This window comes from Oryzias latipes, chromosome 22, assembly GCF_002234675.1.
Source record: "Oryzias latipes chromosome 22, ASM223467v1".
NCBI lineage: Eukaryota > Metazoa > Chordata > Actinopteri > Beloniformes > Adrianichthyidae > Oryzias > Oryzias latipes.
The window spans coordinates 21,510,289-21,538,210 of NC_019880.2; the positions used below are offsets into that span (position 1 = coordinate 21,510,289).

The window sequence follows — 27,922 nt, forward strand, 5'->3', positions numbered from 1 at the left end:
AAATGCTCTTTTTTTGGCGAAGATGCTACCAGCCAGCAGTGTTGCATAATCCCATGATCACACTTTGCTGCCCCCCATGACAGCCAGAAACCTGCAGCTCTTCAGACAAGACAAAAAAACCACTAATTTTAGAGCAACCGTAATATCCTTATTCAAAATTAGAGGTACAATCTTTAGGGGTATATATAGTACGGATAATTCATGATAACATTATTAATACAAAAAAGGGAATATTATCATTTTTGGTGAATTAGTAAAAGATAAATGTTTTCTGTTATCGGGCATCAAAATGTTTTATCTGATGAGCAAAAAGACTTGATCTGGAACCTGCACCCTTCACATCAGGGTTTTTCTGAATTAAAAAAATGCTATTAAAAATGTGATCAAATCATTTATAAACTCTCAAAAACAAACCTTTGGGAACAACATGCTCTGCTCACGTGAACTGTCCTAATGCTCCCAGCACTTACCTGGAGTAAACCAGCCCCACCACCCCCTAAAAACAAGAAACAAAAAAAGCCCAGCTCACCTTCTCCCCTCCTGCATGTCTGCTTTTCTAATCAGGCATGACTGGATTCGTCTTCCTTTGTTTGCTCTTCTCCATCAGACTTTTTCATGTTGTGCGCAGAGGAGGGAACAGGAAGGAGCAGCCTGCGTTCACCCTTCAGAGGCTGGATCTGCGTCCTTCTGCCCCCCTTTTCTCCTCACAAGATGAACACTTCACCAGAACACATGTTGCTCTGATTCTCCCCTCTCAGGACGCCCCCCCCCCCTCCTCCCCAGGAGCGCTGCCCCTAACTGGCGCGTCCAGCTTTCCATGCGGAACCCCGAAATGTGTGCGCATTTGAAGTTCAGGCAATGTGTAGTCCGGGGAGCGCACCGTGCGCCCCCCGGACTACACATTGCCTGAACTTCACGCAAACCTTCAAATGAGACGATCTGTGCGGGGAACTGAGCACCAAAGTCCCCCTGAAGTGACTTCAGCGCCCTGAAACCGTTTCCTTCTGCCTCTGTTCTCTGGAAATCCGCTGCTGAGAGATGAGAGTGAATCTGCGCTGCGCACCTACCTGTCTGCAGGCTGCTCCAGTCTCACTGGGTCTCCCTCCAACGCTGCTTCATCACACTGATGCTGAGGATGACGATGGTGGTGATGATGATGATGATGATGCGCCGCTGTGGGCGAAAGGCGCAACAACCGCGCTGCTGATAGTAAGGAGTTCGGAGCCTGCGCAGTCGAGCGTGTCTACTGATGCCTTTAGGGAGCGTGGGAAAGGAGAGTTTTCAAAGAAGAGATCAACTGGACCTGAGTGTTGATTGGAAATAGAAATCAGTAAAACGCCAAAAGACAACAATGAATATTTTAATGTCGTATTTTACTGTTTTTATTTACTTTCTTGTAAAGTCTAATCATTGGAAAAGCAGATTATTTTACATTTGCACTGCATTTATCACAGCAGGACTTTATATTGTCTCTTATTATGTAGTCAAATGATTTTGCCTGAAATACTCGACACAAAAAAATAGTTTAATTTATTCTGTTCCTTTGACAGGGACCATGTAAATTAAAAGAATTAGTCAAAGACAAGATGCTTTAAACCAGACTATAGCTCTCAGATCTCCACCTGCAGTACCCAAGACATCCAAATATAAGAATGAACCATTAGCACAAAACAATGCAATTACAAAAAAGGTACAATTTTTTTATATTAAAAAACAAGAGAGGGATTGAAAAACAGAAATGTACACTTCTTCAACTCTACTCTTCAAAATGCTCTGTTGTTCACCTTTGGGGGCATCTCATCAGAGGTCGCCACAACGAGTGGTTTGGCAGAGGTCTTTTAGGCCGGATGCCCTTCCTGACACAACCCTGTATTATGCACCAGCATGAAGGGTCTCGCCTAAGGACCCACACTGGATTTAAGGCCGTGTCCCACACTACCTGCACTATGCGCATTTTTAGGTATATAATTTCAGTCTTTTTTCATACATACGTGATATACGTCATTCTTGAGTGTTTCTTGCCTTCGTCGATGTGCAAATGGGTTTCGACCGACGGGTCTTTAAGTGAATTCGGTTTTGAACTGTTCAGAATTTTATGTAATCTATTCCCAATTATTACGTAAATCTCACGCAATTATACAAGACTTTTGTGAGATGCATACGCAAATGTGTGTCTTTCCACGTATGTCTAACAGACATTTCACGCATGAACCACTGATGTATAACTTTTAGATCTTCTATAAGGCGCATATATCCCGTTCAAATTACATAATTGACGCACATATCACTAATAAATTGCAGATAAACAGCACAATAATCACATGGTTCATGTTCTACATTGATGTACGTGTTCTCTGCGTGGTTTATTCCTACTTCTTCCATGGTTTTAACATGGTTCATTCCTGATATATGAAAATTTCACATGAAGACCATGACTTTTCACACGTATGACCAATTTTCCTCCCTGCCATTATGTACATAATGGAACTGTGACACAGCATTTGGCTCATCACACCCTGGGAAATGAATGCAGGTTTCCCTCATCCCAGTCAGACAACTGAGTCCCCCTATAATTTAATAAAAACGGTTCCACTTTTTAAAATACTGCATGTTTAATAATGCTGACATGTCTGTTTTGTTAAAGATAATTGTTTTGTTTCTATGCTATACATGGTTTTCTAGTTTTTGCATAATTTTAAGTTTGTTGGCAGATTTACAGTTTCAATCACAGATTTAAAGGAAAAAGCTGACTGAGCCTTGAGCGTCTTTCTGTTAGGTCACTACACCGGTCATTAGATGCTGACCTTCTGATGTCAACATGGCAAAGGTTTTGAGTTGTGGACAAGCCATATTACTTATGATCTTAAAGCTGTAAATTAGCAGTTTGTAGAATGTTGTCAAAGCTGAACATTTGATGTTTGGTCAGTATTTTTCAATGATTTCAACTAAAAAGCCTTTGTGCTTGTTTACAGACAGAGAGGCTTCGTAGTCGTCTTCTTTGCTTGAAATTTGCATGAAATACCAAAAGTTAAAACAGACATTATCATTGCATTTATTTAGGCTTTCCCTTCCTGGGTTGTTCATGAGTTTTGCATGGACCTAAAACTTGACAGATTATATTTTAATGCGTTACAGACATTTTTTAATTGACTCTTGAAGGTTAAAGCTGAATCCAAATCACACTGAGGTATCTGAATTCATTTACATTTTTAATAATTTCCGTCTTAACCATAACTGGAGGGTAAGTTTTGTGATTTTGTTTTATTGAGAAGCACATTGTAGATGTTTTTTCCGCATTTAGGGTCAAATAGGACTCCTGCAACCAATTAGCAATTTAGTCTATTGTCCCCGATTGTTTGGCTGCCACTTGTTCAGGGTCCTTTCCATCTGTGCAGATGTAGGTTTTTTTTCAACGTTTCCAGCATTTAGTTTGACAAAAATCATCTTGTAGTGACCTTTTTCTTTTGATTAATGCTTGTTTTTAATAATTTCATGACTGAAATGGAGCTAGCTGAAATTGTTGGAGTTCCTTCAGGTGCTTTTCTGTGTTGAATGTTTATTTTACGAGGGGTTCCTGAAGGCAGCATCCTCTGAAATCGCTACTTTCACGATGGATGAAGGTGAAATTTGAGACATGATCGTTTTTAGAGGCCTGTTTGGGTCTGAAGTGAGGTAAACCGCCATGAAGTGACCGACAGCGGTTCCTGGTTGTGACGTGTTTCTCCCTCTGCTGGTCAGGGGCTGCTTCCTTTACAGCATGAAAACGTCACAAAGTTGACACAGACAGTCTGGTGTGTCAGAGTTTATTGCCTGTAACGTTGCAGAGACATTGTCTTAAAGCTTAGAAGGATACAAACAGTGACCAAAAATAACTCAGAGATCTCTAAAAGCTATTTACACCTCAGCTTCCAGATGTGCCTTTGCACAGACTGGAGGATCTCTGCAGGTTTAGTGCAGCAGAATTAGGAGCTTTGTTCTGGAGTTGCAGCTGCATTGTTACTGAACTTGAGCATTTGATTGTAGCTTCATTCTTGTCTCTACAGCAAAAGCGATATATAGATGAAACACGAGCACGATACGTTTCTGAAATATACTGCTTCACTTGTTATTCTCTGCTCTATGGCTTGAAGGGGAATGACTGTAAACATACTTTGGAATGTCAGTGGCTTGTTTGCAAATAGTCAAATTCACAGTGAAACGTAAAATTTTGCAGAAATCCCTTGGGTTTTTTTGTTTGTTTGTTTGTTTTAGCATAAATTCTGTATTATAAAGGAGACTATGTGGGGAGACATGCCAGTAGACATCTCGTCCCATCCTGGTCTGCTTTTGCCTGTGAGGAACCTCTTCCAGTTGCTGGAGTGTTTCTGCGGTTGTGAAGTCAACAGCTCCACCAGCGAGCAGAGTTTCTTCCAGGAAGGACAGTCCTTTACTTCTCGCCCTCGTCGAAGAACTTCATCTTCTCCGAGTGCACGGTGTGTCTCAGTCTTTGGATGGATGAGGCCGTCTCTCCTGAGATGGGCTCAGTCGTGTCAAAAACGCTTGTAACTTGCTTCGTGATAACCACAGTTTCTGAGGTCTGGCTGCTCGTGCCAGATGTTTCCCACACTGCACGGCTCTCAAACACAGTTCTACTGCTACTTAGAGGATCTTCTGCAGCCCACAAAACGGCCATGTCGGATTTCCCAGGGTCATCTTCGGCTGGTTGCATCTGGACAGCAGTAAGGAGCTTGGCGTGTTGTGCTGCTGGAGTTGCTTGTATGTTGGATGTAATGGCGTGGATTTTTCCAGAATCCAGTCTGAGTGTGTCTTCAGATGAAGATGTAACTCCAGACGATGGAATGGTGATTTTCTCAGGTAAGTTGGGCACATCGGAGATCAGCACAGTCTTTGTGGTCGAAGTAAAAATGTCACCAGTTCTTTCTTCAAGCCCGACGGGGACAGTGGGGTCAAAATATTTGACCATCACTTTGGTCGGGGAAGTGATGGACATGCCCACATGCTCACTTGTGACTGTAGAGCTTACATCAGCAAAGGCGTCTGATGAATGAAGGGAGCTGGTGGGGCTTGTTTCATCCTCACCGGTCTCTCTTGGTGGACTCTTCTCACCCTTCTGTACTCCTCCCTCAGAAACCCTCGGTGGTTCTGACTGCTGGGACAGCCCGACTTTGGGAAGCTCAAACCAGCCGACCTTTTCAGGACTTTGGGAAGTGTCTTGCTTGGACTTTGTTTCACTTTCTTTCTCTTCTGACGGTTTACTAGGGGTGTCTTCTGTTTCAGGAATTTCTCCAGAATTTCTTTTTTCAGCTTTGTTGGAAACATCAAATTCAATATCAGTTGTCTTGAAGAGCTCACCAAATGATGTCAAAGTCTCTTTAGATGTTTGACTCTTGTCTTGATCGTCAGTCTTTACCTCCAGCTGATTCCCTTTAAGCTTTTCATCCGCAGGCCCGTGCTCTTCCTCTGGTTTAGGCCTGGAGAGACTCAGCTTTGGCATTTTAAAGGACGGCAGTTTAAATCTACTTGGAGATCCATGACTTGGGGCATCAGTGCCAGACTTTGGCGTGTCCGCATCTGACGCCGCCGCCTTTGAGTCATCTGTAGCATCAGTACTGGGAGGTTTGACTGGGATGCTCTCATCTTCTTGCAGTTTAGTTATACCAGATTTCGTGACTTTCTCTGAACCTCCTGCATCACTAGTGACATCATGAGATGCGCCACCAAACTTCGGCAGTTTCAGTGCTGGCATCTTGAATTTTAGTGGTGATCCTCGAGCATCTCTCGGCTTGTCTTCCAGCTCAGAAATCCCTGCGTCTGCTCCAGTAAAGAGATCTTTGACTTTCTCGAATTCTTTTGTATCTTTGTGGGCCAAGTTCATGTTAATTTCAGGTCCTTCTGGTTTCGGTTGGCCGATGCCAGACATTTCAGATTTCAGTGTGCTTCTTTTAACATCATCTGTTCCTTCTAGTTCTGAAGCTTGAGGTGCTGTTTGGGGGCCATCAACATCAGGTCTCACATCTGGACCAAAGACGTTATCATGTGGAGGCCGAGTCGTCACTTGGGGTTCTTTCTGGCTGAACTTTGAGAAAGAAATCTTGGACAAGGAAAATTTAGATTTTTTAATGTTTATATCAGGTCCTGTAGTGGACGACTCTTCTGCTGAAGAAGGCCCGCGTGGTCCTTGGACAGCCGCGTCTGACTGACAAACTTCTGTGGATTCTGCTGTTGTAATGTTTGATGTTTCCAGGTTGGTGTTAGCATCAACCTTGTCCGCTGTTCTTGAAAAGGAAATCTTTGGAAATGCCCAATTTGGTCGTTTCAATTTAGGGTCAACCTCATCTGCTAAGGAATCAATGGGATCTTTGACCTCAGCATGAGATAGTTGTACTTCAGCTTTGAACTCTGGCAACATAACTCCGATATCTTTCTTTGGTTTACTTCCTTTCACGTCCACAGTCATAGTCTTCTTGTTCCCATTGGCCTCCTCCTTCTGCAGCTGCAGAGCTCCACCTTTGGACCATGTGCCCGCAGGTATTTGAGATTGTAATGGTGACGCTTCGACATAACCTGCAGGAGCTTTGATCTCTAGGGCTTTAGGTGCCACTGCAGCATGCGGTTGCATCATCTTAACATCAACATCTGGAACTTCAATCTTGATATTTACATCTTTCTGTGAGATGTTCACGTCTTCTACTTTTGGCATTGAGAGTCCAAATGTTGGATTTTGTAGCTTGCTTTCGGTGCTCTGACCCTCACTTTGGCTCTCTGATGGCCTAACCTTGATACCAGGTTGTTTGATTTTGACAGTTTCCTCTTGAAGAGAGACATCTCCAGTCGGCAGAATGACATTTTCTTCAGATTCTTTTGAAATATGCTTTGAAAATGAGAATTTAGGTAATGAAAACTTTGTCTTTTTTATTTTTGCATCGGGATCTGCAGCAGGTCCCTCATCTGCTGAGGTACTGATGATGGTTTCAGGACCTTGCTTCTGTGTTTTAGAATCTAATGTTGAAACGTCCATTTGAAGGTCCATGTCAGCCTCAGGTGCCTTAGTGCTTGTCTTTGAAAATGAAAATCTTGGCAGCGTCCAGCTTGTCTTTATTTCCTTCACATCACCTTTTGTCTCCGGTGCATTAGGCGCTGAAACAGAGCCTGAGAGATCTTTGGTTTCAATGTCAAGAGGTTTAACGTCAGCATTTGACCCTGATAAATCAAATTTCACTTCCTTATCCAAATCTGGTGCTTTTACAATAGCTGGAGGAGCACCTCCAAATTTTGGCAGACTGAAGGTTGGCATTTTAAATTTGGATGGGGATCCTTCAGATTTTTTTGCACTAACGTTGATTTCTGGAGCTTTAGGATCACTCTGAACCATAGATGTTTCCAATTTAGCGTCAATAAGTTGGAAATCTCTGGTCCCCTGCAATGAAACATCTACTTCTGGTTTTGTTAGACTTTCATCAACAAGAGTTTCTTTACCTTTGGGTACAGAGAAACCAAGACTTGGCATTTTAAATTTGCCATCTTGTTTACTTTGAGTAGTTTTTAAATCTCCTAAAGGAGTATCACTGCTTGGAGCTTCAATGGTTACTGAAAGAATCTCTTCCAGGTTGTCATCAGGTTCTTGTAGTTTAACATCTTTATCCACAGCAGGCACATCTACAGCTGAACTTCCAAGTCCAAATTTGGGTAGCTTGAATGTTGGCATCTTAAATTTGGAAGGTGATCCTTTTGTTTCCTTTTCTACAAGTTTGATCTCTGCAGGCAAAGTTTTAACATCAAGAGAAGGTTTTTCCAGTTCAGTATCAGAGACTTGTACCTCATCTTTGGTCTCCTGCAGTGAAAGATCTACTTCTGGTTTTTCTAGATTCACATCAACTTCAGGTCCTTTAACTTTGGGTACAGAGAAACCAAGACTTGGCATCTTAAACTTGCCTCCTTTTCCACCTTGTTCAGTTTCTGTTGTTTTTATATCTCCTGAAGGAGTATCAGTGCTTGGAGCCTCAATAGTAACTGAAAGAACTTCCTCGGGAACTTTAATGTCAGGTTCTTCTATTTCGATGTCTCTATGTACAGCTGGTGGATCTACAGCTGCACTTCCAAGTCCAAATTTGGGTAGCTTGAATGTTGGCATCTTAAATTTGGAAGGTGATCCTTCTCTGTCCTTAGTTTTGATTTGAATTCCAGGAGCTTTAGTGCTAACGTCAACAGAAGCTTCAGAATCAGGAAAATGGACTTCTTCTTTGATCTCTTGAAGTGTTACATCTACTTCTGGTTTTGTTAGACTCACATCTACTTCACCTCCGTCTGCTTTGGGTACAGAGAAACCAAGACCTGGCATCTTAAATTTGCCTCCTTTTCCGTCTAGTTCCCTTTCAGTATTTTTAACATCTCCTAAAGGAGTATCACTGCTTTGAGCTTCAATGGTTACTGAAAGAATCTCTTCCAGGTTGTCATCAGGTTCTTGTAGTTTAACATCTTTATCCACAGCAGGCACATCTACAGCTGAACTTCCAAGTCCAAATTTAGGAAATTTAAATGTTGGCATTTTAAATTTAGATGGTGATCCTTTGGTTTCCTTTTCTACAAGTTTGATCTCAGGAGATGAAATTTTAACATCAACTGAAGGTTTTTCCAGTTCAGTATCAGAGACTTGTACCTCAACTTTGGTCTCCTGCAGTGAAAGATCTACTTCTGGTTTTGTTAAACTCACATCAACTTCAGGTCCTTTAACTTTGGGTACAGAGAAACCAAGACTTGGCATCTTAAACTTGCCTCCTTTTCCACCTTGTTCAGTTTCTGTTGTTTTTACATCTCCTGAAGGAGTATCAGTGCTTGGAGCCTCAATAGTAACTGAAAGAACTTCCTCGGGAACTTTAATGTCAGGTTCTTCTATTTCGATGTCTCTATGTCCAGCAGGTAGGTCTACAGCTGCACTTCCAAGTCCAAATTTGGGTAGCTTGAATGTTGGCATCTTAAATTTGGAAGGTGATCCTTCTCTGTCCTTAGTTTTGATTTGAATTCCAGGAGCTTTAGTGCTAATGTCAACAGAAGCTTCACAATCAGGAAATCGGATCTCTTCTTTGATCTCTTGAAGTGTTACATCTACTTCTGGTTTTGTTAGACTCACATCTACTTCACCTCCGTCTGCTTTGGGTACAGAGAAACCAAGACCTGGCATCTTAAATTTGCCTCCTTTTCCATCTAGTTCACTTTCAGTAGTTTTTATATTTCCTAAAGGAGTATCACTGCTTGGAGCTTCAATGGTTACTGAAAGAATCTCTTCCAGGTTGTCATCAGGTTCTTGTAGTTTAACATCTTTATCCACAGCAGGCACATCTACAGCTGAACTTCCAAGTCCAAATTTAGGAAATTTAAATGTTGGCATTTTAAATTTAGATGGTGATCCTTTGGTTTCCTTTTCTACAAGTTTGATCTCAGGAGATGAAATTTTAACATCAACAGAAGGTTTTTCCAGTTCAGAGACTTGTACCTCAACTTTGGTCTCCTGCAGTGAAAGATCTACTTCTGGTTTTGTTAAACTCACATCAACTTGAGCTTCTTTACCTTTTGGTACAGAAAAACCAAGACTTGGCATCTTAAACTTGCCTCCCTTTACATCTTGTTCAGTTTCTGTTGTTTTTACATCTCCTGAAGGAGTATCAGTGCTTGGAGCCTCAATAGTAACGGAAAGAACTTCCTCTGGAACTTTAATGTCAGGTTCTTCTATTTCGATGTCTCTATGTCCAGCAGGTAGGTCTACAGCTGCACTTCCAAGTCCAAATTTGGGAAATTTAAATGTTGGCATTTTAAATTTAGATGGTGATCCTTTTGTTTCCTTTTCTACAAGTTTGATCTCAGGAGATGAAATTTTAACATCAAGAGAAGGTTTTTCCAGCTCACTTTCAGAGACTTTTACCCCAGCTTTGTTCTCTTGCAGTGAAAGGTCTACTTCTGTTTTTTTTCGACTCACATCAACATGAGTTTCCTTACCTTTGGGTACAGAGAAACCAACAGTGCTGGGAGCTTCCATGGTAACTGAAAGAATCTCCTCAGGAACTTTAATTTCATGTTCTTCTATTTTGATGTCTTTATCTATAGCAGGTACATCTACAGCTGAACTTCCAAGTCCAAATTTGGTTAGCTTAAATGTTGGCATTTTAAATTTGGAAGGTGATCCTTCTGTGTCCCTAGTTTTGATTTGAATTTCAAGAGCTTTAGTGCTAACATCAACAGAAGCTTCAGGATCAGGGAATTGGACCTCTTTTTTGATCCCTTGTAGTGTTACATCTACTTCTGGTTTTGCTCGACTCACATCAACATCAGGTCCTTTAACTTTGGGTACAGAGAAACCAAGACTTTGCATCCTAAACGTGCCTTCTTTTCCGTCTTGTTCATATTCAGTAGTTATTACATCTCCTGAAGGAACCGCAGTACTTGGAGCTTCCAAACTAACTGAAAGAACCTCCTCCTTGTTGTCATCAGGTCCTTGTAATTTAACATCAGCACGTACATCTCCAGCTGCACTTCCAAAACCAAATTTGGGTAGCTTGAATGTTGGCATCTTAAATTTGGAAGGTGATCCTCCTGTGTCCTTAGTTTTGATTTGAATTCCAGGAGCTTTAGTGCTAATGTCAACAGAAGCTTCACAATCAGGAAATCGGATCTCTTCTTTGATCTCTTGAAGCGTAACATCTACTTCTGGTTTTGTTAGAATCACATCCACTTCGGCTCCGTCCGCTTTGGGTACAGAAAAACCACGACCTGGCATCTTAAATTTGCCTCCTTTTCCGTCTAGTTCCCTTTCAGTATTTTTAACATCTCCTAAAGGAGTATCACTGCTTTGAGCTTCAATGGTTACTGAAAGAATCTCTTCCAGGTTGTCATCAGGTTCTTGTAGTTTAACATCTTTATCCACAGCAGGCACATCTACAGCTGAACTTCCAAGTCCAAATTTAGGAAATTTAAATGTTGGCATTTTAAATTTAGATGGTGATCCTTTGGTTTCCTTTTCTACAAGTTTGATCTCAGGAGATAAAATTTTAACATCAACAGAAGGTTTTTCCAGATTAGTATCAGAGACTTGTACCTCAACTTTGATCTCCTGCAGTGAAAGATCTACTTTTGGTTTTTCTAGACTCACATCAACTTCAGGTCCTTTAACTTTGGGTACAGAGAAACCAAGACTTGGCATCTTAAACTTGCCTCCCTTTACATCTTGTTCAGTTTCTGTTGTTTTTACATCTCCTGAAGGAGTATCAGTGCTTGGAGCCTCAATAGTAACGGAAAGAACTTCCTCTGGAACTTTAATGTCAGGTTCTTCTATTTCGATGTCTCTATGTCCAGCAGGTAGGTCTACAGCTGCACTTCCAAGTCCAAATTTGGGTAGCTTGAATGTTGGCATCTTAAATTTAGAAGGTGATCCTTTTGTTTCCTTTTCTACAAGTTTGATCTCAGCAGGCAAAGTTTTAACATCAAGAGAAGGTTTTTCCAGTTCAGTATCAGAGACTTTTACCTCATCTTTGGTCTCTTGCAGTGGAAAGTCTACTTCTGGTTTTGTTAAACTCACATCAACTTGAGCTTCTTTACCTCTTGGTACAGAGAAACCAAGACTTGGCATCTTAAACTTGCCTCCTTTTCCAGCTTGTTCAGTTTCAATTGTTTTTACATCTCCTGTTGGAGTGTCAGTGGTGGGAGCTTCCAAGGTAACTGAAAGAATCTCTTTGATGTTTGCATCAGGTCCTTGTAGTTTAACATCAGCTGGTACAATTGGAGCTGCACTTCCATGTCCAGATTTGGGTAGTTCAAATGTTGGCATCTGAAATTTGGACGGTGATCCTTCGGTGTCCCTTGTTTCGATTTCAATTCCAGGGGCTTTAGTGCTAATATCAACAGAAGATTTTTTGGATTCAGAATCAGGGAATTGGACCTCTTTTTTCATCCCTTGAAGTGTTACATCTACTTCTGGTTTTGTTAGACTCACATCAACTTGAGCTCCTGTACCTTTTGGTACAGAGAAACCAAGTTTAGGCATCTTAAACTTGCCTCCTTTTCTGTCTTGTTCACTTTCAGTAGTTTTTATATCTCCTGAAGGAGCCTCAATGGTTACTGAAAGAACCTCGCCAGGAGCCTTCATGTCAAATGCTTTTGTTTTAATGTCAATGTCCTCAGCAGGTTTATCTAAAGTCACATCTGAACTTCCAAATTTCGGTAATTTGAATGTTGGCATCTTATATGTTGATGAGGATTCCTCTGTAGTTTTTGCTTCAGCTTCGATCTCTGGAGTTTTAGTGTCCACCCCTGCAAATATTTTTTTCAGATTAGCATCATGCAGTTTGACTTCTACTTCAGTTAGTGTAATATCTACATTTGTTTGGGATAAACTTGACTCCTTCACTTCCACTTTACCATCTGAGCTTAAAACCTCCGAAGCCTTTACACTTGGTTTTGAGAAAGAAAATTTGGGCATTGAAAACATTGTTTTTTTGTGTTTTAATACAGCCTCCCCATCTAGTTGCTCTTTAACTTCATCGTCTTTCATGTGGAGTTCTCCTGTAACTTCTGGAACATCAGGATCAGACCCCGGCACATCTACAGACCTGTCCACTTCATCAGCATTGTCAGAATCTGGCATTTCAGTACTGATATGTTGTGGGGTGACACCAATCTTGGGAAATTTGAATGATGGCACTTTGAATTTTGATGTGGTTTGCTCCACATGACTTGATTGAGCTTCAGGTGCCTTCTTACCCACATTGGTAGAAGGTCCTCTGAGTTCAGTATCTGTCATCTTGTTTTGAGTCTTGGCCACTCCAAGTGCCATGTCTGCATCCTTTGAAATGTTTACATCCATTTCTGTTCCTTTTACCTTTGGAAGTGTGATTCCAAGCTTTGAAATTTTTAATCTGCTTCCTTGTCCTGTAAGTTCATGATGAGCTTGTGGGGTTTTCACTTTTACCTCAACCTTTTCCATTTTTACTCTTCCCTCAGGTATCAATAGTTCTGCTTTTCCCAGACTGACATCAGTTTTGGAGACTTCTGGAACTCCTACTTTGGTTTCATTATCTGGCAGATTACTTTCTGTGTCTTTCTTTGGTACATTTAAATTTGGATCATGGAAAACATTGCCCTCTTTGGATTCTCCTGTAACTGCTGATGCAGTCTTTGACGGACCAAGTTGGAGTTCTAACTTGGGCATTTTTAGTCCAAACCTTTTTGTCTTGTCCTTTTCATGTTGACCATCAGTTTCCACAACTTGTAGTTCAGGTGTTTCCCCATCAGAATCTGCCTCTGGAGCTGAAGCTTCTCCTTTTTGCAGTCCAACTTCAGACTCTGTGACATCTGTCTTGTCCTGGGGTACTGTGACGTCTGCTCTTGTTTTTGACTGGATTATCTCAGATTTGGGCCCTTTGACCTTTGGCATGGAAAAGCTCAGATATGGCATCCTGAACTTGCTTTCCTTCCCTTCCTGTTCAAGTTCAGTGGTTTTAACTGAGGACCCCTGACTGCATGTTGCAGACACCTCTCCCAGAATATCAGCTCCAACACTCGTCATTTCTTTGTCAAGAGAGAGGACTGACGGATCCAGCTTGGGTTTTGGGGTTTCCAGTGTTGTCCTGAACTTTGGTGGTGAACCTGCAACATTTTGATGAGGTGTGGCATCAGGAGCTTCTTTGTCTTGCATGATAGGAATGTCAGCAGAGCCAGGACCAGCTTCAGGCAAATCAACGTTTTTATCCTGTCTCAGTGAGCTTAAATCAACTTCAGGCCCTCTAAGCTTTGGAAAGGAAATGTCAAATGCTGGCATTTTGAACTTGGAGCTGTGTCTGTCAGGTTCGCTGTCAGACTGCTGGGGTTTGATTTTGGGTTCTTCTGTCTCAGTCTTTTTGTCTGGCATAGAAACATCTGTTGGAACGCCAGTCCCAGAAACTTTTGGTAGTTGAACCTCTGCTTTAGGTTGTGTGACATCTGCATCCATCTTTTGCAAACCTAAATCAAGTTCTGGCCCTTTGATTTTTGGCATTTTGATTCCAAGCTTTGGCATTTTGAATTTGACTGCATGAACCCCGAGGTCCCCATCAGTCTCTGGAGGTTTGGGTTCCACCTCGGCTCTTTTTGTCTCCGTTCTTGTCTCTGTACTACTGGTTTCAGATGCTGCTGGGATTTGGGCCTCAGCTATCTCCTCAGCTGTTTGGGTGGATTTCTTCGTCAAACTGAACTCTATGTCAGGGCCTTTCATTTTCATGAGTTTGATTCCAAACTTTGGCTTTTTTGATCTGCCTTTGGGATCATCTTCAGCTTCCAGAGGTGTTTCTGTATCTAACGTTTGCTCTGAAAGGGCCATATCAATACCCTCAAGAGAAACATCGGCCTCTGGATATTGAACCTCATCTCTCAAACTTGTCACTTTGACACCTGCATCTTTCTTTGATGACATCACTTCGGTGTCCAAGCCCTTCATTTTTGGTATTTTGATCCCTAACTTTGGCATTTTGAATCTGCTTTCATCCCCTCCAGGTTCAGTCTGAGTCTCACTGGCTCCCATTTCTGTTTCTGTTGTTTCAGTCTTCTGGTCTTTAACGTGCATGTCTGTGCCACTGGTGATAACATCTGACTCAACTTCAGCCCGTGTGATGGTGACTTCTTTCTTTGATGCTCCAACATCCGATTTTGATCCTTTGACCTTTGGAAGGGAGATGTCAAGGTGTGGCAGTTTAAATCTTCCCCCTTTTCCATCTCTGAGGAAAGCTTTTTTCTCCACGCTGTCAACACCCATGTCCTCATCTTCAACAGACACTTCTTCAATAAAAAGCTGGCAGCTGCTGTCCTTTTTGGCTGTGGACCCATCTACCAAGGAATCCACCTTAATGCCACTCATTTCAAATGTTTGGGTGCTGCAGATGTCTGTTCTGGCTGTCAACTCTTGGTTTGTTAAAGTCGTCCTAAAGTCAGGCGTTCTTGTATCTGGGGTTCCTGTCCTGAAGCCGTCTCTTATAATGGTTGTGCGGTCTGCTATTTGGTTAGACTCTTTCACTGAGTCATTTTCTGATGTCACATCAGTTGTGCTGCTTGCTTTTTCAGTTCCATGCTTATGAAGAATTGATATCTTTTGAGGAGTTTCCACCCAAGATATTGTGATCTGTTCTCTTTTGAAGGTGTGGGTCGTGTCGTCTTCTTTTGACTGACTTTTGGTTTTATTTTGAGGTTCTGTGGCATCTCCTGTGGTCTCTCCTAAAAGCCCCTCTGAGGTTAAATCAGCAGATGCTGTTGTTGCTGTTTTCCCTGTAGGAAAGGAGGTTTCCTTCCGGTCAGATGTTGCCTGCTGTGCCTCCTTCTTTGCTTTGGCTTCTGACACTTTGGTGGGCGTTTTCACAGAAATCCTCTGAGCGTTTGCATCGATCACAGTAATTTCTTCGGGAATCAGAACCCCAGACGTGTCAACTTGAGGCAACTTAAATCCAGGCAGCTTTGAAACCGCCTCCTTCACGCTCTTAACATCAAATGACAGTTGGACCGCTTCTGAGTGATTTTCCTCACTGTCATCTCTGAAAGGCTCTTTAACCCCTGCGGCTGTGCTCATGGACATGTCCTCCATGCCTGGTATCTTAATGTCTTCTCTCTTGGGAAGTTCTGCAGTAGAACCAGCACCTTTTGAAAGCCTCTCATAAGGATCTTCTGTGATCTTTGTGCCCTCAGCTGTGTGTTTTTCAACAGTTGGTTTTTGTGAATCTTCACTTTCCGGTTGATGTTCCTTTTCAAGACTTGCTCCAAGAGTTTTTAGCCTTTTTGGTGACGAAACTACCTTGGCATCTTTTTTGTGCAACCTGTCCTTCCCCAAAATCTTCATCTTTAACTCCAACCTATCTGTCTTCTTTGTCTTCCCGTCAGTAGGCTTGGCTTCAGAGGGGCTTTTGTGGTCGGTTGGACACACAGTGGGGTCTGCTGTTTTCAAAGTGCTATCTAAGCTGATGAGCTCGACCGTTTGAGGAAGAAGTGGGTCCGTCTGGTTGTTTTGTTCCGTTTCCTTGTCCATCTTTAAGTCCTCTGTCTTATGACCTTCTACTGTCTCTGCTATGAGGCCTTCCAAGGACTCTGGTGAGAGCATGTCTGATTCCTGTGCTTGCTGAGCGTCTCCACTGATGGGGGCGGTGGTTGGAGCTTCTGTGTCTTCAGATGAACTGATGCGACCTCTCTTTTTCAGAGCAGAGAGCTTTAATTTATGCTTCTTCTTTCCTTTTAGAGCGTCTTGGGATTTTATCGGTGACTCTGTGTCGCTTGTTGTTGGACTCAGCTCAAGCTTTCTCTGCTCATCGGCTTCAGAGGAACTGTGAGACCTTGTAAAACGAGACTTTCGTCCTTTTCCGAAGGAAGGAAACTTTGGCCACGAAATACGAGCATCCCCACGTCTTTTTGTTTTCCCCTGCTCCCTCATCTCTGCAGAGGAGATCTCTTCTTCCTGTTGGGAGACAAAGGATTAAAAAAAACTTTTACTGTCAATGTTAGGTCCATCAAAGTGTAAAGAGTTTAAAACTAGTTACAGGGATAACGTCAGACTCTATGCCTGGCTCTGTCTCTGTGATGTCCGGTTTGCGTTTCAGGCAAAGCTTCACTTTGTAAGCTTGAGCATGCTCCAGAATCTGGATGGCGTCCTCGTACGGCACGTTATCGAAATAGACAGTGGCGCTTAGAATCTGATCTCCTGCAGAGGAAAATTACAGCATGCCAAAGATTTATGGCATGTGTTAAGGCTTGTTAAATTCAGAAATGAATATCAATAAGGAGGGAAGACAACAATCAGTCCCTTCAGGATTCTGTGACCATTTTTTCAGATTATTGCAGCACAAAAATCTTAAAGTTGTGACTAAAAACGTTTCTTAAAGATTCAAATACATTTTTCAAGGAAAATTTCCAACTCAATGCTGGGAGGATGTACTAATTTAAAGCAATTTCAGCAGTTTTTTAATTGTAGTTTCGTGTAAACTCATAAGAAATGCTCAGCATTGATGACATGTATTAAACTGTGATTTCTTTTAAAAAAAAAGCTAACTTTTTTCATGCTTCTACATGAGCAACTCAAGTAAATTTGACACAAAAATGACCGTTATATTTACATTGACCAGTATGTCTGAGCCTGTAATCTTGATTGGACAGCTTGATGATGGAACTTGTTCAAAATCAGAGCCTCTGGTCAAATTTGCAGTAATTGGAGAAAGTTGCTTTGTGGAAATAAATGTGCAGAAATTGGTTGAATTGATGCCACTTAGTTTGATCACTAATACCTGGAGGGACTGTCTGTTTCACAGGTAATAACTTGCCTTCTTTGACTTTCAAACTTTTGGATGCGGGCGACTCTGGCACCACTTCTTTAATGAAGATCCCCTCTTTGCCACCGCCGCTGTAAACGAGTCCCTCTGCACATCCATCTTTGGGTGTTCTCACAATCACGCCCCCCTCTGGGCTGTGAACTTCCTGCCAAAACATCAAAAAAGGACGCTCACTGTTCCAAACACTTCCGCTTCATGGCGTCTCCATGTTCTGGCCCAAATGACCCGCTCTGTTGGAAGCAAGCCTTCCTCCACAGAGAAGGAACCAGAGGTTGGGTGACGGATAAAAGCGACAGCAACCTGCTGTGACAGATGAACTCTGTGTTCAAATGGAAAACAGAGCTGCTGTTTTAGCACCAAAGAAAAAAAAAACGCCAAAGGTTCATTTATTGGACTTCGTTTTCCTTTTAACCTCTCTGTGTCCAAACATCCCCTCTCCATCTGTATGTGACGGTGTGGACCATGAGGAGTTCGTTCAGCCACAGACCACTGCAGCCCCAGTGCAAAAAGAAACGATACCGGAGGTCCTTCGTCCCAACAGCAGTCAGACTATACAATAACACGGTCTAGGACTGCTGAGACTTCAGCTGTATTTACCTTGTAATTTATGACATGTACTTTTACTTCCAATTTTGTTATTACAATTTTTATTCTTACTCACTGCTACTTTGTTTTTTCAACTCCTACATTTCTTGTTTGGCTGCTGTGACAACTGAATTTCCCTCCGGGGATCAATAAAGTATTATCTTATCTTATCTTTAAGATTTAAAATTTAGATTCTAAAAAAAACGTTTTGTATTTTTTTTTTTCTTTCAAGTTGATGCTAAATCAAGTGGAGTCCTAGATTTATTGATCAAATTTGAAAAAATGTTTTTAGGATAAATGTAATGAAAGTTCCTTTGTCAGCATCAGAAGATGGAAATCAAAGGAAATGTAAAAGGTTCTGATGCTGCACAGTGGGAAGCCGTGGACAACTCTAGTCCAGGTTTTCAGTTGGTCTGCAGCTTTTACCTGGCATCAGGTACAACCTGCTGATTGCGCTCCAGATCGTCATGGCGACGTGTATTCTTTCTGTATTTTTTTTTTTGTGAGTGACATGCTCTGACCACGAAGAGCTGCAGAGGTCATGCACCCATTTGGTACCACAGTGGCGGAATTGAAGTTGGACGCACACCCAACTGCGGCATTAACCCTTGTGCTACCTTAGATGACCCCACCCTTCCATTGACGTGTTCTCCCTACCATGACAAAGGTGGATAAAGGTGGAAAGATTTCATGTAATCCATGGACACCAGTGAAGATGACAAATCATTGAAGAAAAAAGGTTCAGAGCACTGTCTAGTGGGTCTAGATGACCCAACTCCCGATGTTAAAGTGTCTAGAATAGCACAAGGGTTAATCTGCCGTTGAGGGGGCTGTGGGAGGAGAGTGGAGGCATCTGGGATGTTGCCTTCAGACACTCAGGCATGAATCTGGGAACGTCTCACCTTCAGTTTGCTCATCTTTGGGGTCGTCCGCCTCTCAAACATGGACCCGAGTCCCGTCCTTTTGGTTTTGTGTCCACTTTTGTGGTGAGGGTCCCGTTCCGCTTCAGTCTGAGGCAAAGACAGCTTTAAGATTTAGAATAACTTCGTTGAATGCAAACTTTGACGGCCGCACACAAGTTTCTGAGAAAGAGGACAACCTGTCTACTGCACATGACTGTGGACTCGGTCCAGATTTTGTTCCTGTTAAGTGAATTTGCTCAATCATTTTCTTTTTGGAGTTTGGTAACTAAGCCATATACTCCGCCCTCGTGGTCATGAGACAACCCTTTTTTTTTTTGTTCCTGAAACCAAAGCCTGTGGGATCACAAAAACCTTTTCCGCTCAGCTTGGGGTCATGAATCTGTGAAACACCCTTCTCTGTGAGCTTTACCTTTGCGTCGATGTGTTTGGCAGCTTCAGGAAACTCCTCCACAGGGGAGGATCCTTGTGGGCGTGGCCTCTCCTCCTCCACAAGCTGGGACGACTCCTCACTTACCTGCATGGACAGGTAGTGAGAATCACACAGCAGTTGAAAATGTTGACACGTGCACTATAACAGCTCAAAGTCCCAGATTTGATTTATTTTTGCCAAAGATAAATAAAAGTACTCATCTATATATTTCATTTAATTCTCGAAATTATGTATTTTTATAATTTTTTTGTCTTATGTTCCGATTGTTTTGGTTTTAAGTTATGTATCGTTGCTCAACATTCTTGATGTTAATATAAAGAATTTTCTCATTAATATTATTACTGCTGATACAAAAATTAAGTGGTCTAAAGCAAAGGCTCTGTCTGACTCTTGGATCTGGATGTCATAACATCAAAAGTGGTTTAAGTCCCTGAAGTTCAGAACCTCGTGAGTGAAAGACGAGCAGAGCAGCTGTGGATGGTCACTCACTGAGTCGTCGTACGTCGCAGCTTCTGGTCCTTGCAGCCGTCGCCCAGCTCCTGTTCACACAAACACAACTCTATTTTATGAAGCTGCAGTGTCACTCCCAGTGCTGTACACTGAGACTCCACGATCCCCGGAAGGATCCGGCTTATTTTGTCCGTAAAAGGAAATTTGATGCGTTTTCAGATTTGTATTACATCTGAACCTTACCGTAATGATAAACATCCAGTAGCTTGTTGCTTTATGCTGCTTCATGGTTTTACCCCCCCCTCCTATGATCACCCTCCTATCCCCCCCTAACATCCCTCTCTCTTCTTCCCTCCTTTCCTTTTCCGTCCAGTCCAACACAAAAGATTTTCAAATATGATTGAAATGAATAAAGTTTGGCCTCGATTACAAAAGGGGTTCATTCAGACATACCTCTGGTTTGTCTGAAGATTAATAACCCCTCTTGTTAAAGTAAAATATGTCCAACACAAGAGGCCTTCAGCTGTCATATGTCTGCCCAGCTGTTGGACAGGACAAGTTAAAAAACAAAAAGGACATTTGATGCGTTTCAGTTTGCTGATTTCGTGTCTTCTTGCACGTCTGGAGGCTTTCATGAAGAGCAGAGATGACGGCTGCTGATGTGCATCAGAGCTGAGACCCAGAGCTGCCTTCATATCAGGATTTCCTGTCTGTCTTGTTGTGTCCAGATGTCATTTGTTAGAAGAAATGAAGTGGCGAGTGCTGCAGAGATCTGCATTTGTCTGAGGCTGTGGTCTCACAGCTGCTGGTTAAATTCCCGTCTGCAACCACAAAGGTGCAGCTGAAAGATGATGAGAAAGTCGATGCAACGTCTCAATAAATCACTTCTTATAATCCTATAAATCATTTAAAGTTTTAAAGTTGGCATGAAAAAGTTACCAGCCATTAATTAAATATTACCAAAACAAACCAGACCTTTCCCTTGTAAATAACTGCTACTGAAGGAGATTAGAATGAGCGTCTGACCTGCTCACAAAAAATGAAAAAGAAGAAGAAAGAAAATGTACGGAGCCGTCTTACCACAATAAACCTATATTTGTTTTCTTCTACTTTCTCTTTGTAATTTTGCATTCAACAGCATTTCCCTGTCAGAATTTTGTCCTTTCTTGTCTCTCTCCCAGTAATGAGGCTCTTCCATGAAAAGACAGCGGCAGAGGTGGCCCCTACGAGTGTGGGGCCCCTGAGCTGCTCCCCCTGCTCAGACTGCCGGCCCTTACTTGGACTCTCAGAGAGACACAGGAGCCGTCGATGGGACTGTTTGAATGTTTTTCCTGGCAGTAATTCCCCCAGAGAGCAGCTGCCTGAACCTGCTAAGTGATCCAGGTATTGATCCTCAGATTCAGCTGGAGAGTCTCTCTGGACTCACGGTTGCCAAAGAGGGAAAGTCTGACTCCAAACAAACCTGATTGGTGAGACTATCATGATTATTCACTGTGATATGAAGCTTTTCTTCTTTTATTGGCTCCTCAACCTTTGATTACTCTGTTCACTTAGTTTATTAGGATTTTTTGCAGTGTTTTGAATGTGGGTGGCAGGTGTGAATGCGACTGCATTTGAATCAACATGCTCAAAAAGCAATATTTCACCCTTTCTTAACATAATCCATGAACCTCTGTGTCCCTTTTGCGTAATTTAAAGCTGGAATTTTTGGTTCTTTGGTTAGCAGCAGTCTAAGCAAGGACTTCCCTGGCCCCGGCCACTTCCTCCAGCTCCTCTGGGGGGACCCTGAGGCGTTCCCAGGCCAGCCGACAGACATAGTCTCTCCAGCGTGTCCTGGGTCTTCCGGTCTTCTGTCAGGGGTCTCCGCCCAGTGGGACATGCCCGGAACCCCTCCCCAGGGAGGCGTCCAGGAGGCATCTGGACTGGATGTCCGAGCCACCTCAACTGGCTCCTCCGGATGTGGAGGAGAAGCAGAGAGGCCAAACTACCTTTCTTCGGTTGAGAACCATGGCCTCAGATTTAAAACAAAAACAAAAAAAGAAAAAGGGGAGGGGTGAAGGGTGCACGGATTCGATTGCTCATGACCTGGATCATGGCGTGCCTTTAGATTACTCAGCTGAAGCTAATAAACTATTGTAGAAATTTTTATCACGTCTTTATTTTTTCATATAAATGTTTTTCTTATGTCTGCCTGTCGTTTAGTTGGTGTCAGTATTTGACATAAAGACAGCAGGTAATGCAGGAAAACAGCTGCACTTTATGAGATCATACATAAACAATAGATCATTTGTTTATGAAGGTTTTTTTGGAGGATTTTTATTGTTTGTGTTGCACAAAATTAGGAAAATGCCAAATATTTTGGATTAACCCCAGTGATAAGTTCAATAATTTATTTTTTTTAAGTTTTATAAGAACTAAAAATGATATTCACCATAACAGGTTTTTTTTTTTAATTCCAATCCCTCTGATACGTTTCACAAAGACACACACAGGACGTCACACACCAAGAAAAATGAAGTTAATGACAGCCGTCCAGCTCCAACAAAATGGACAAAAGAGCAAAGAAAATGGAATGATTTGTTATTTCTTGTTATATTTCCAGGCTTTGTTTGTTTTGTTCTGCAGCGTGTTCATATTTGTATAATTTTGACAGAAGATGATTTTATGGAGAGCAAAATATTACATGTTATTTAAAGTTAAACTTGATTTATTCTAGTTTTATTCATATTTATGTTCACAAAGTTACGTTTTAAAGGTTTAAAAGTGTGTATCAAATAAATGTGTATCTTGTTCGGCCCAAAACGTAAAGCGTGTTTTGAATTTAGTGTGACTGAGTTTGACCCCCCTGTAATACCAGTTTATAAAATTCATGCATTTTTGGAGTAACATAGCCAAACAAAAATAGGTACCACAGATAAATCTTCACTCTCTTTATCGAAATGCTTCCCAGGAAAAACTTAACCTGACTGAGAACTTGTAAAAGCACAGCTGCTTTGTTCATGTGAGAAAATAAGAATCATGCATGTTTTTTCAACCCAAGCCCCCCCCCCCCCCCCCCGCGCCGTGCAGTAATGTCTGTCATGTGAGGAGCTCCTCCAGCCTCCTAAGTGCATTAGAAAGCAGTCCTCATGTTGAGGCAGAGCTTAAAAAGCTTCAAGCTGTGCTCCTGCCTCCACGTCGATAACCCGTCCCACCTACAGGATCCTCAAACTGCATTACAGCTCTGCTGGTTGATGGGCTCTAATGGAAAAATAATAACCAGCGTCTGTCATCAGCATCAGGAGGGTTCTCATCACTGTCCAGAAATGTTCTGGCGCAGCAGAAGATCTCACAGCCCCTGAACCTGGGTTAACATGTCTTCTTTTTAGTCTAAGTTTACAAACAACACATTTATTCTTTCATTTAAAGCGTTTCTTAATCACCAAAGCGTCACCTACCTGCAGCTGCTGCCTTCCTAACACCTGGACGCTGATGGAAATGTCCCTACTGGCCCTCAGCGTGAGAGTGACTGGGGCCAAACGTTCTGCTCAGCCTCAGATGAAAGGAGGCGGGACGCCTGAGGTTCCTTCGTACCTTTCCTGCTAAACTCAATCTGTCCATTGAGACTGAAATAGAAAATAAATTCTCTGCACCTCATGACACATTTAATGGTCGTTGAACTCTGTCCTAAAATCCATTCTGGAGGTTTTTCTCCAAATTTCACATTTGAATTTAAACAACAAACTAAATTAAAACAACTTCTTGATTAAAAACAACATTAAAACTCCTTTTCAGACTTTATGGAGATTCTGCAAAACGGTTAAAAGAGGAAAAACTTTTGTTTTTACCAGCAGTGGTAACTTTACTATGGAAGAGTAGTTTTCTGTTGTTAAAGGGTCTATATCATGCAAAATCAACTTTTTGACTTTTAAGTGTCTTTTATTGTTCATTCATCAATAAAAACAACCCCAAAGAGGTATTTTGATCCATTCACGCATTTCTGAGGATTCCTCTATAAACCTGCTCTCTGAGCACCAGCCCCTCCCAATCCACCAAAACTAGTGTGTTCTCACATTGTGACACAACAAAGGGAGGACCCGCCCCTTCCAGGTAGAGTCTCCACCCCCAGGCTAACAGACACGCCCATTTTCTCAGTAGAACTAGTGGTGATCAGCTATACCAGGGGCAACCTCTTTCCTCCCTGTGGTTTTGAAAAATAACTGATGTTCTAAGATTGTCGTGGTGCCTTTAACACAGTCGGGATGTGTTGATGAGCAGCATGAGCGCGTGGAGGGGGCGTGTCTGCCAGCTGCTTGTCCCTGGAGCGACTCCCCTGTGCTGACGACTACAGTCGGCAAGCAGCAAACAGGAAAGGGTCATAAAATGATTTAAAAAAATAAAACAAGAAACTAACAGGCTGAGTATTAGGTTTAAAAAAAAATAAAATCTGAATGTAGACATTTTCTGAGTAAAGTTCTATGTGACTATGGACTCCCAATGTCCCAACAATGTTCCAACCCAGGAAGGACAAGGATGGCGAATTTGGAGAAAATGGAATTTCCTGAAGAAAACAGAACGTTTCATGGCGCCTGGGCAGATTTGTTGGATTTCAACAATTTCATCATGATTCATATGTAATGAGGATTTAGCAAATAACAAAGTCTCAAATGTGGCGAGAGAAACGCAGACGCGCTGCTGAGCCTGGCCCTATAGAATGATGTAATGAAATGGGCGGGACCCACAAGGAGAGAAAGGCGGGGCCTCAGAGATTGAGTCATCTTAGTGACTGGTGGGAAAATGCAAAAAGCTGCAAAGACTGTTCTATTCCAGATTTAGCTGCTTTTCTGTGGAGCCTGATTCATTAAATCCATGCTGGGGGTCCTGGACGTTAGAAGTGTGTCTGTACGTCACACGTGGAACATCCCTGCACTTTTACTGTGGTTCATTTTACTGGAGGCCTTCTCTAAAACTGTTGCATGCTGAATGCTTCATGCTTTCAAAGTGTTCAGGACTTCTGCATCTGAACAAGCGGAGAGTCCTCTTTCACATAAATTTTTTCTTTTTTTTATTCATAGCTTTCAAGTATAAAGCTACTTTTTTTTTCTCCAAAGTGTAAAAACAAATGTTTGTAAGAAAAAAAACATAATTTTCTGTTCAACCTGCTTTGTCTTTTTTTTACCCCAACTTCAGCTAAAAACCTGGAATCTGTTATCTGAATGAATTAAACTTTATTTATGTATTATTTTACGACTCCTTTAAGGTGCCACAGTAGAAGAAAGACAAAAAAAGGTTTAAAATTAGACCAATTAAGAACAAAAATTAAAATTGCATAAGAAGCGATTAGTGATAAAAAGATAGTTGATCAAAAAGATCATTTCGGTTGAAGTTTGATTTCTTCAGTTTCTAATAAGTCCTTTTAGAAGATTTGTTCTTGAAATGTTACATATACTACATGATATTGTAATCTATAATGGAAAGCAGAGCAGGAAGTCAGCGTTATAAACCCAAAGGTGGAAGTTTGAATGTTCTGACATTTCAGGTTAATATTCATCGTCCACATAGAAAAAAAGCAAAGTAGGAATTTTCATCAAGAGCTGCAGGTTTGGTAGAAATCACATTTTTTGGCGTTTGGGTTGTTGTTTTTCAGGTGAGTCACTGCCGTATGCCTTCCCTCTTATGCCCTCTGCGCCTGTGCCGCCTCGGCGTGGAGAAAAGCTTTTGGACGTCTGGGCCTTCATCTGTGTGGGCTGACGACCTTGTGTATGATCAGACGTGATGTTGTGTGGAGTGAAGCGTGCCTGGAAAGCTCCTCGCTCTGTTTTTGTGGTTCCTGTGAAGAACAGCTCCTCAAAGGCCCCCCCCCTCCCCTCTAAACCAATAGAAAGTCATCCAGCTCTTTGTTTCTGCCTATCGGATTCTGACGCTCACGCTCCTTTCACTTCTGTGCTGGAATTTAAGTTCTAACGAGATTTGAGAGAAAAGAAAACACAATTAGAGATTGTGGCTGGGCTGCAGGAGCATGAGACTGCAGGAGCTCATGCTTTCAATCATCTGCTGCAGCTTCATCACGCCTCTGGAATCCCCACTGAAAACACTCCTGAAATGAGAGGTTTGGGCTGAAGGAACTAAAGTTTAGCTTTAGTCCCGGTGACGGATGCGGATGAAGAGCGGAGCGCGCCTTGGGGTCAGTGGGTTTTGAACATGCAGACAGATTCAGCTTTGATCCTCGCAGTCATGGAGGCAGCGTTGCACTTTGAGGGTTTAAATGCGGGAAGACTGACGTGAGAATGGGAGCTGTGGCTGTGTACCAGCCAAACCAGCAACGCTGCAGCTGTGACTGAGCCAACATGAGGGCCTGGAGACACCTGGGGGGGGGGGGGGGGGGGCTACAGCAGCAAAAGACAGACTCCTTCACTCCATCAGACAGACAGACAGACAGACAGACAGACGGCCTGGTTGTCCCTCAGAGACAGCAGCTCTTTTATGTAAGCGGCTAAAGTGAAGCAAAATCGATGTCAGAGCAGGACGTCTGCAACTGATGTTTAGATAACTGCTTTTATGCTTCACTGTCCAAGAAAGCTACTGCCTCGTCTGCCTGTCTGTCTGTCTGTCTGTCTGACTGTCTGTCTGTCTGTCTGCCTGTCTGACTGATGGTATTTAAATAACTTCTTTTTGTTACATTTCATTTATTTCTACAGGAGTTGGACTGTTAGGGTCACTATGAACGGAGCTATTCAAATTTGAAAATTCTTTTGAATCTGATATTTCTAAATATGAGCGGCGTGTTTCCAATTTTCTTTTAGTTTGATTTTCTCTGCTGCATCCACAAACACAAGCATGATGCTGTTTTCTGTCCGCTGTGGTGACGCTGATCCCGCTGAAGTCAATGTTCAGACCCAAATGAAGGAAATCCTCCATGTGGCTGAGGCCCGGCCTGAACGTCAGAGCAGGTTCCTAAAGCGGTTCGTCTTCTACTTTAGCGTTTATTCTGCTCCTGCTGTCATGTCTTTGGTTTAGTATTTCACTCACTTCTCTTAAAGAAGTAGATGCTTTGAAATGAATGATTAGAATAGAATCAACTGTATGAGGTTTTTATATTTAATAATGGTAACTGAAGCACCCGTTCAACCCTCTTGGTTATCTTCAGTTGACCTTGACTCCATCGCCTCACCGTTGACGAGTTCTCATTGCAGTTTCTATCTTTGACTTGTCAGAGAAATTCTCATCTGCATCAACAGGAAGCCGAGTTATTCAAGCCCAGGAGAGATTCAAACCACATCAGAGGGATTTTTGAACCTCTTTCAGGCTAAATTTAGCCCACCTGCTATTTTTAGTTTTCTCAGACTTTCCCTCCTGTTTTCACACTGAGTGATAAAGTTCTTGAATCAGTGAATCTGGTTCTGGCTGCAGGTTTTGGACCACTGGAGGATGCTTCCACTATCGTCTGCTGCCGTCGCTCTGACTCTGGACACTGTGTTTACGTTTGAGCGCGCTCCTCCAACAGCCGCCTGACGCACTGCCTGATGACATCTTCTCCCGCAGCCGCACCCAGCCCCCCCGGCCCCCCCGGCCTCAGCATCAGCACCAGCTGCCTCCCTGCAGAGGGCTTGTGTGTGGATGCAGGCACCGCCTCCCTGCATCCAGACACAAGCCTTCTGCACTACTGAACCCTGCTGCTGAGTCCAGAAAACTGCACACTCATAGTCGCAGACGAGACAAACACTGGGTGGGGGGGGGGGGGGGGGTGTACCTGAGGACGCTGCATGCCAGTTGGGAAACGCCAGGTGGAAGCAGTCGCACATGATGTCAGCCGAGGCAGCGACAGCAACTGAGGATGAAGTCCTGTGTCGGGCAGGCCGGAGGATGAAGCGGGGGGGGGAGGCTGTGGTTGTGGAGGGTCGGGCAGATGGTGCTGCTTCCCCCCCACACACACAATTCGTCCTGGAGCAGACTTGTCAGTCGCAGCGCCGGGAGGGATGAGTTGCAGAAAAAGGCAGAAGGAGAGCCGGCAGGTTTCTTCTCTGCTCCCAGAGCTGTCCAGCGAATGAAGGAAACTCCCCCGGCTGTGCCATAAACATGGACCTCCTGCACAGCACACTAACTTAGTTATGGGAGGAGCTGCCCCCCCTCCCTCCTCCTCCTCAACAAACACACTCTTCCCTCCATTAGGTTTCTCCTCCTCCTGGTCACCTGCTTCTCTACCAGCCAGCTGCGGTGCAGGACGCAGCAGCAGG

General features: G+C 42.7%; 2 protein-coding genes across 3 annotated transcripts in view; both read right to left on the reverse strand.

Moving 5' to 3' along the window:
- lbhd2 (LBH domain containing 2) overlaps window positions 1–1,033 on the reverse strand; it is a 16,943-nt gene extending 15,910 nt beyond the window's left edge. The window contains exon 1 of one of the 2 annotated variants that reach the window (XM_011490690.3): window positions 924–1,033. Coding sequence is in view for 1 of the 2 variants with exons in the window: in XM_004082692.4 (XP_004082740.1) it covers window positions 530–546 (17 nt within the window). In the remaining variant the exon portion in view is untranslated. Of the gene's footprint in view, window positions 1–529; window positions 713–923 lie in introns of those variants that run through there. The other variant, XM_004082692.4, reaches the window with a different exon arrangement.
- A 2,754-nt stretch (window positions 1,034–3,787) lies between these two features.
- Window positions 3,788–27,922, reverse strand: LOC105356980 (neuroblast differentiation-associated protein AHNAK). Its single transcript, XM_023951425.1, has 8 exons — window positions 27,439–27,922; window positions 19,749–19,798; window positions 19,239–19,343; window positions 18,809–18,916; window positions 17,313–17,466; window positions 16,536–16,696; window positions 9,491–16,453; window positions 3,788–8,656 (listed from the first exon to the last, which is right to left on the reverse strand). Exons 1-8 carry the CDS (start codon window positions 27,488–27,490, stop codon window positions 4,427–4,429), a joined length of 11,823 nt encoding a protein of 3,940 aa, XP_023807193.1. The 5' UTR covers window positions 27,491–27,922; the 3' UTR covers window positions 3,788–4,426.

Coding starts and splice junctions, on each gene's coding strand:
- LOC105356980 (XM_023951425.1), bottom strand. CDS start 27,490: ATGTGCGACTGCTTCCACCTGGCGTTTCCCAACTGGCATGCAGCGTCC. Junction 19,344..19,748: donor CTGCGACGTACGACGACTCA/GTGAGTGACCAT, acceptor CTGTCCATGCAG/GTAAGTGAGGAGTCGTCCCA. Junction 18,917..19,238: donor CCAAACACATCGACGCAAAG/GTAAAGCTCACA, acceptor TCTTTGCCTCAG/ACTGAAGCGGAACGGGACCC.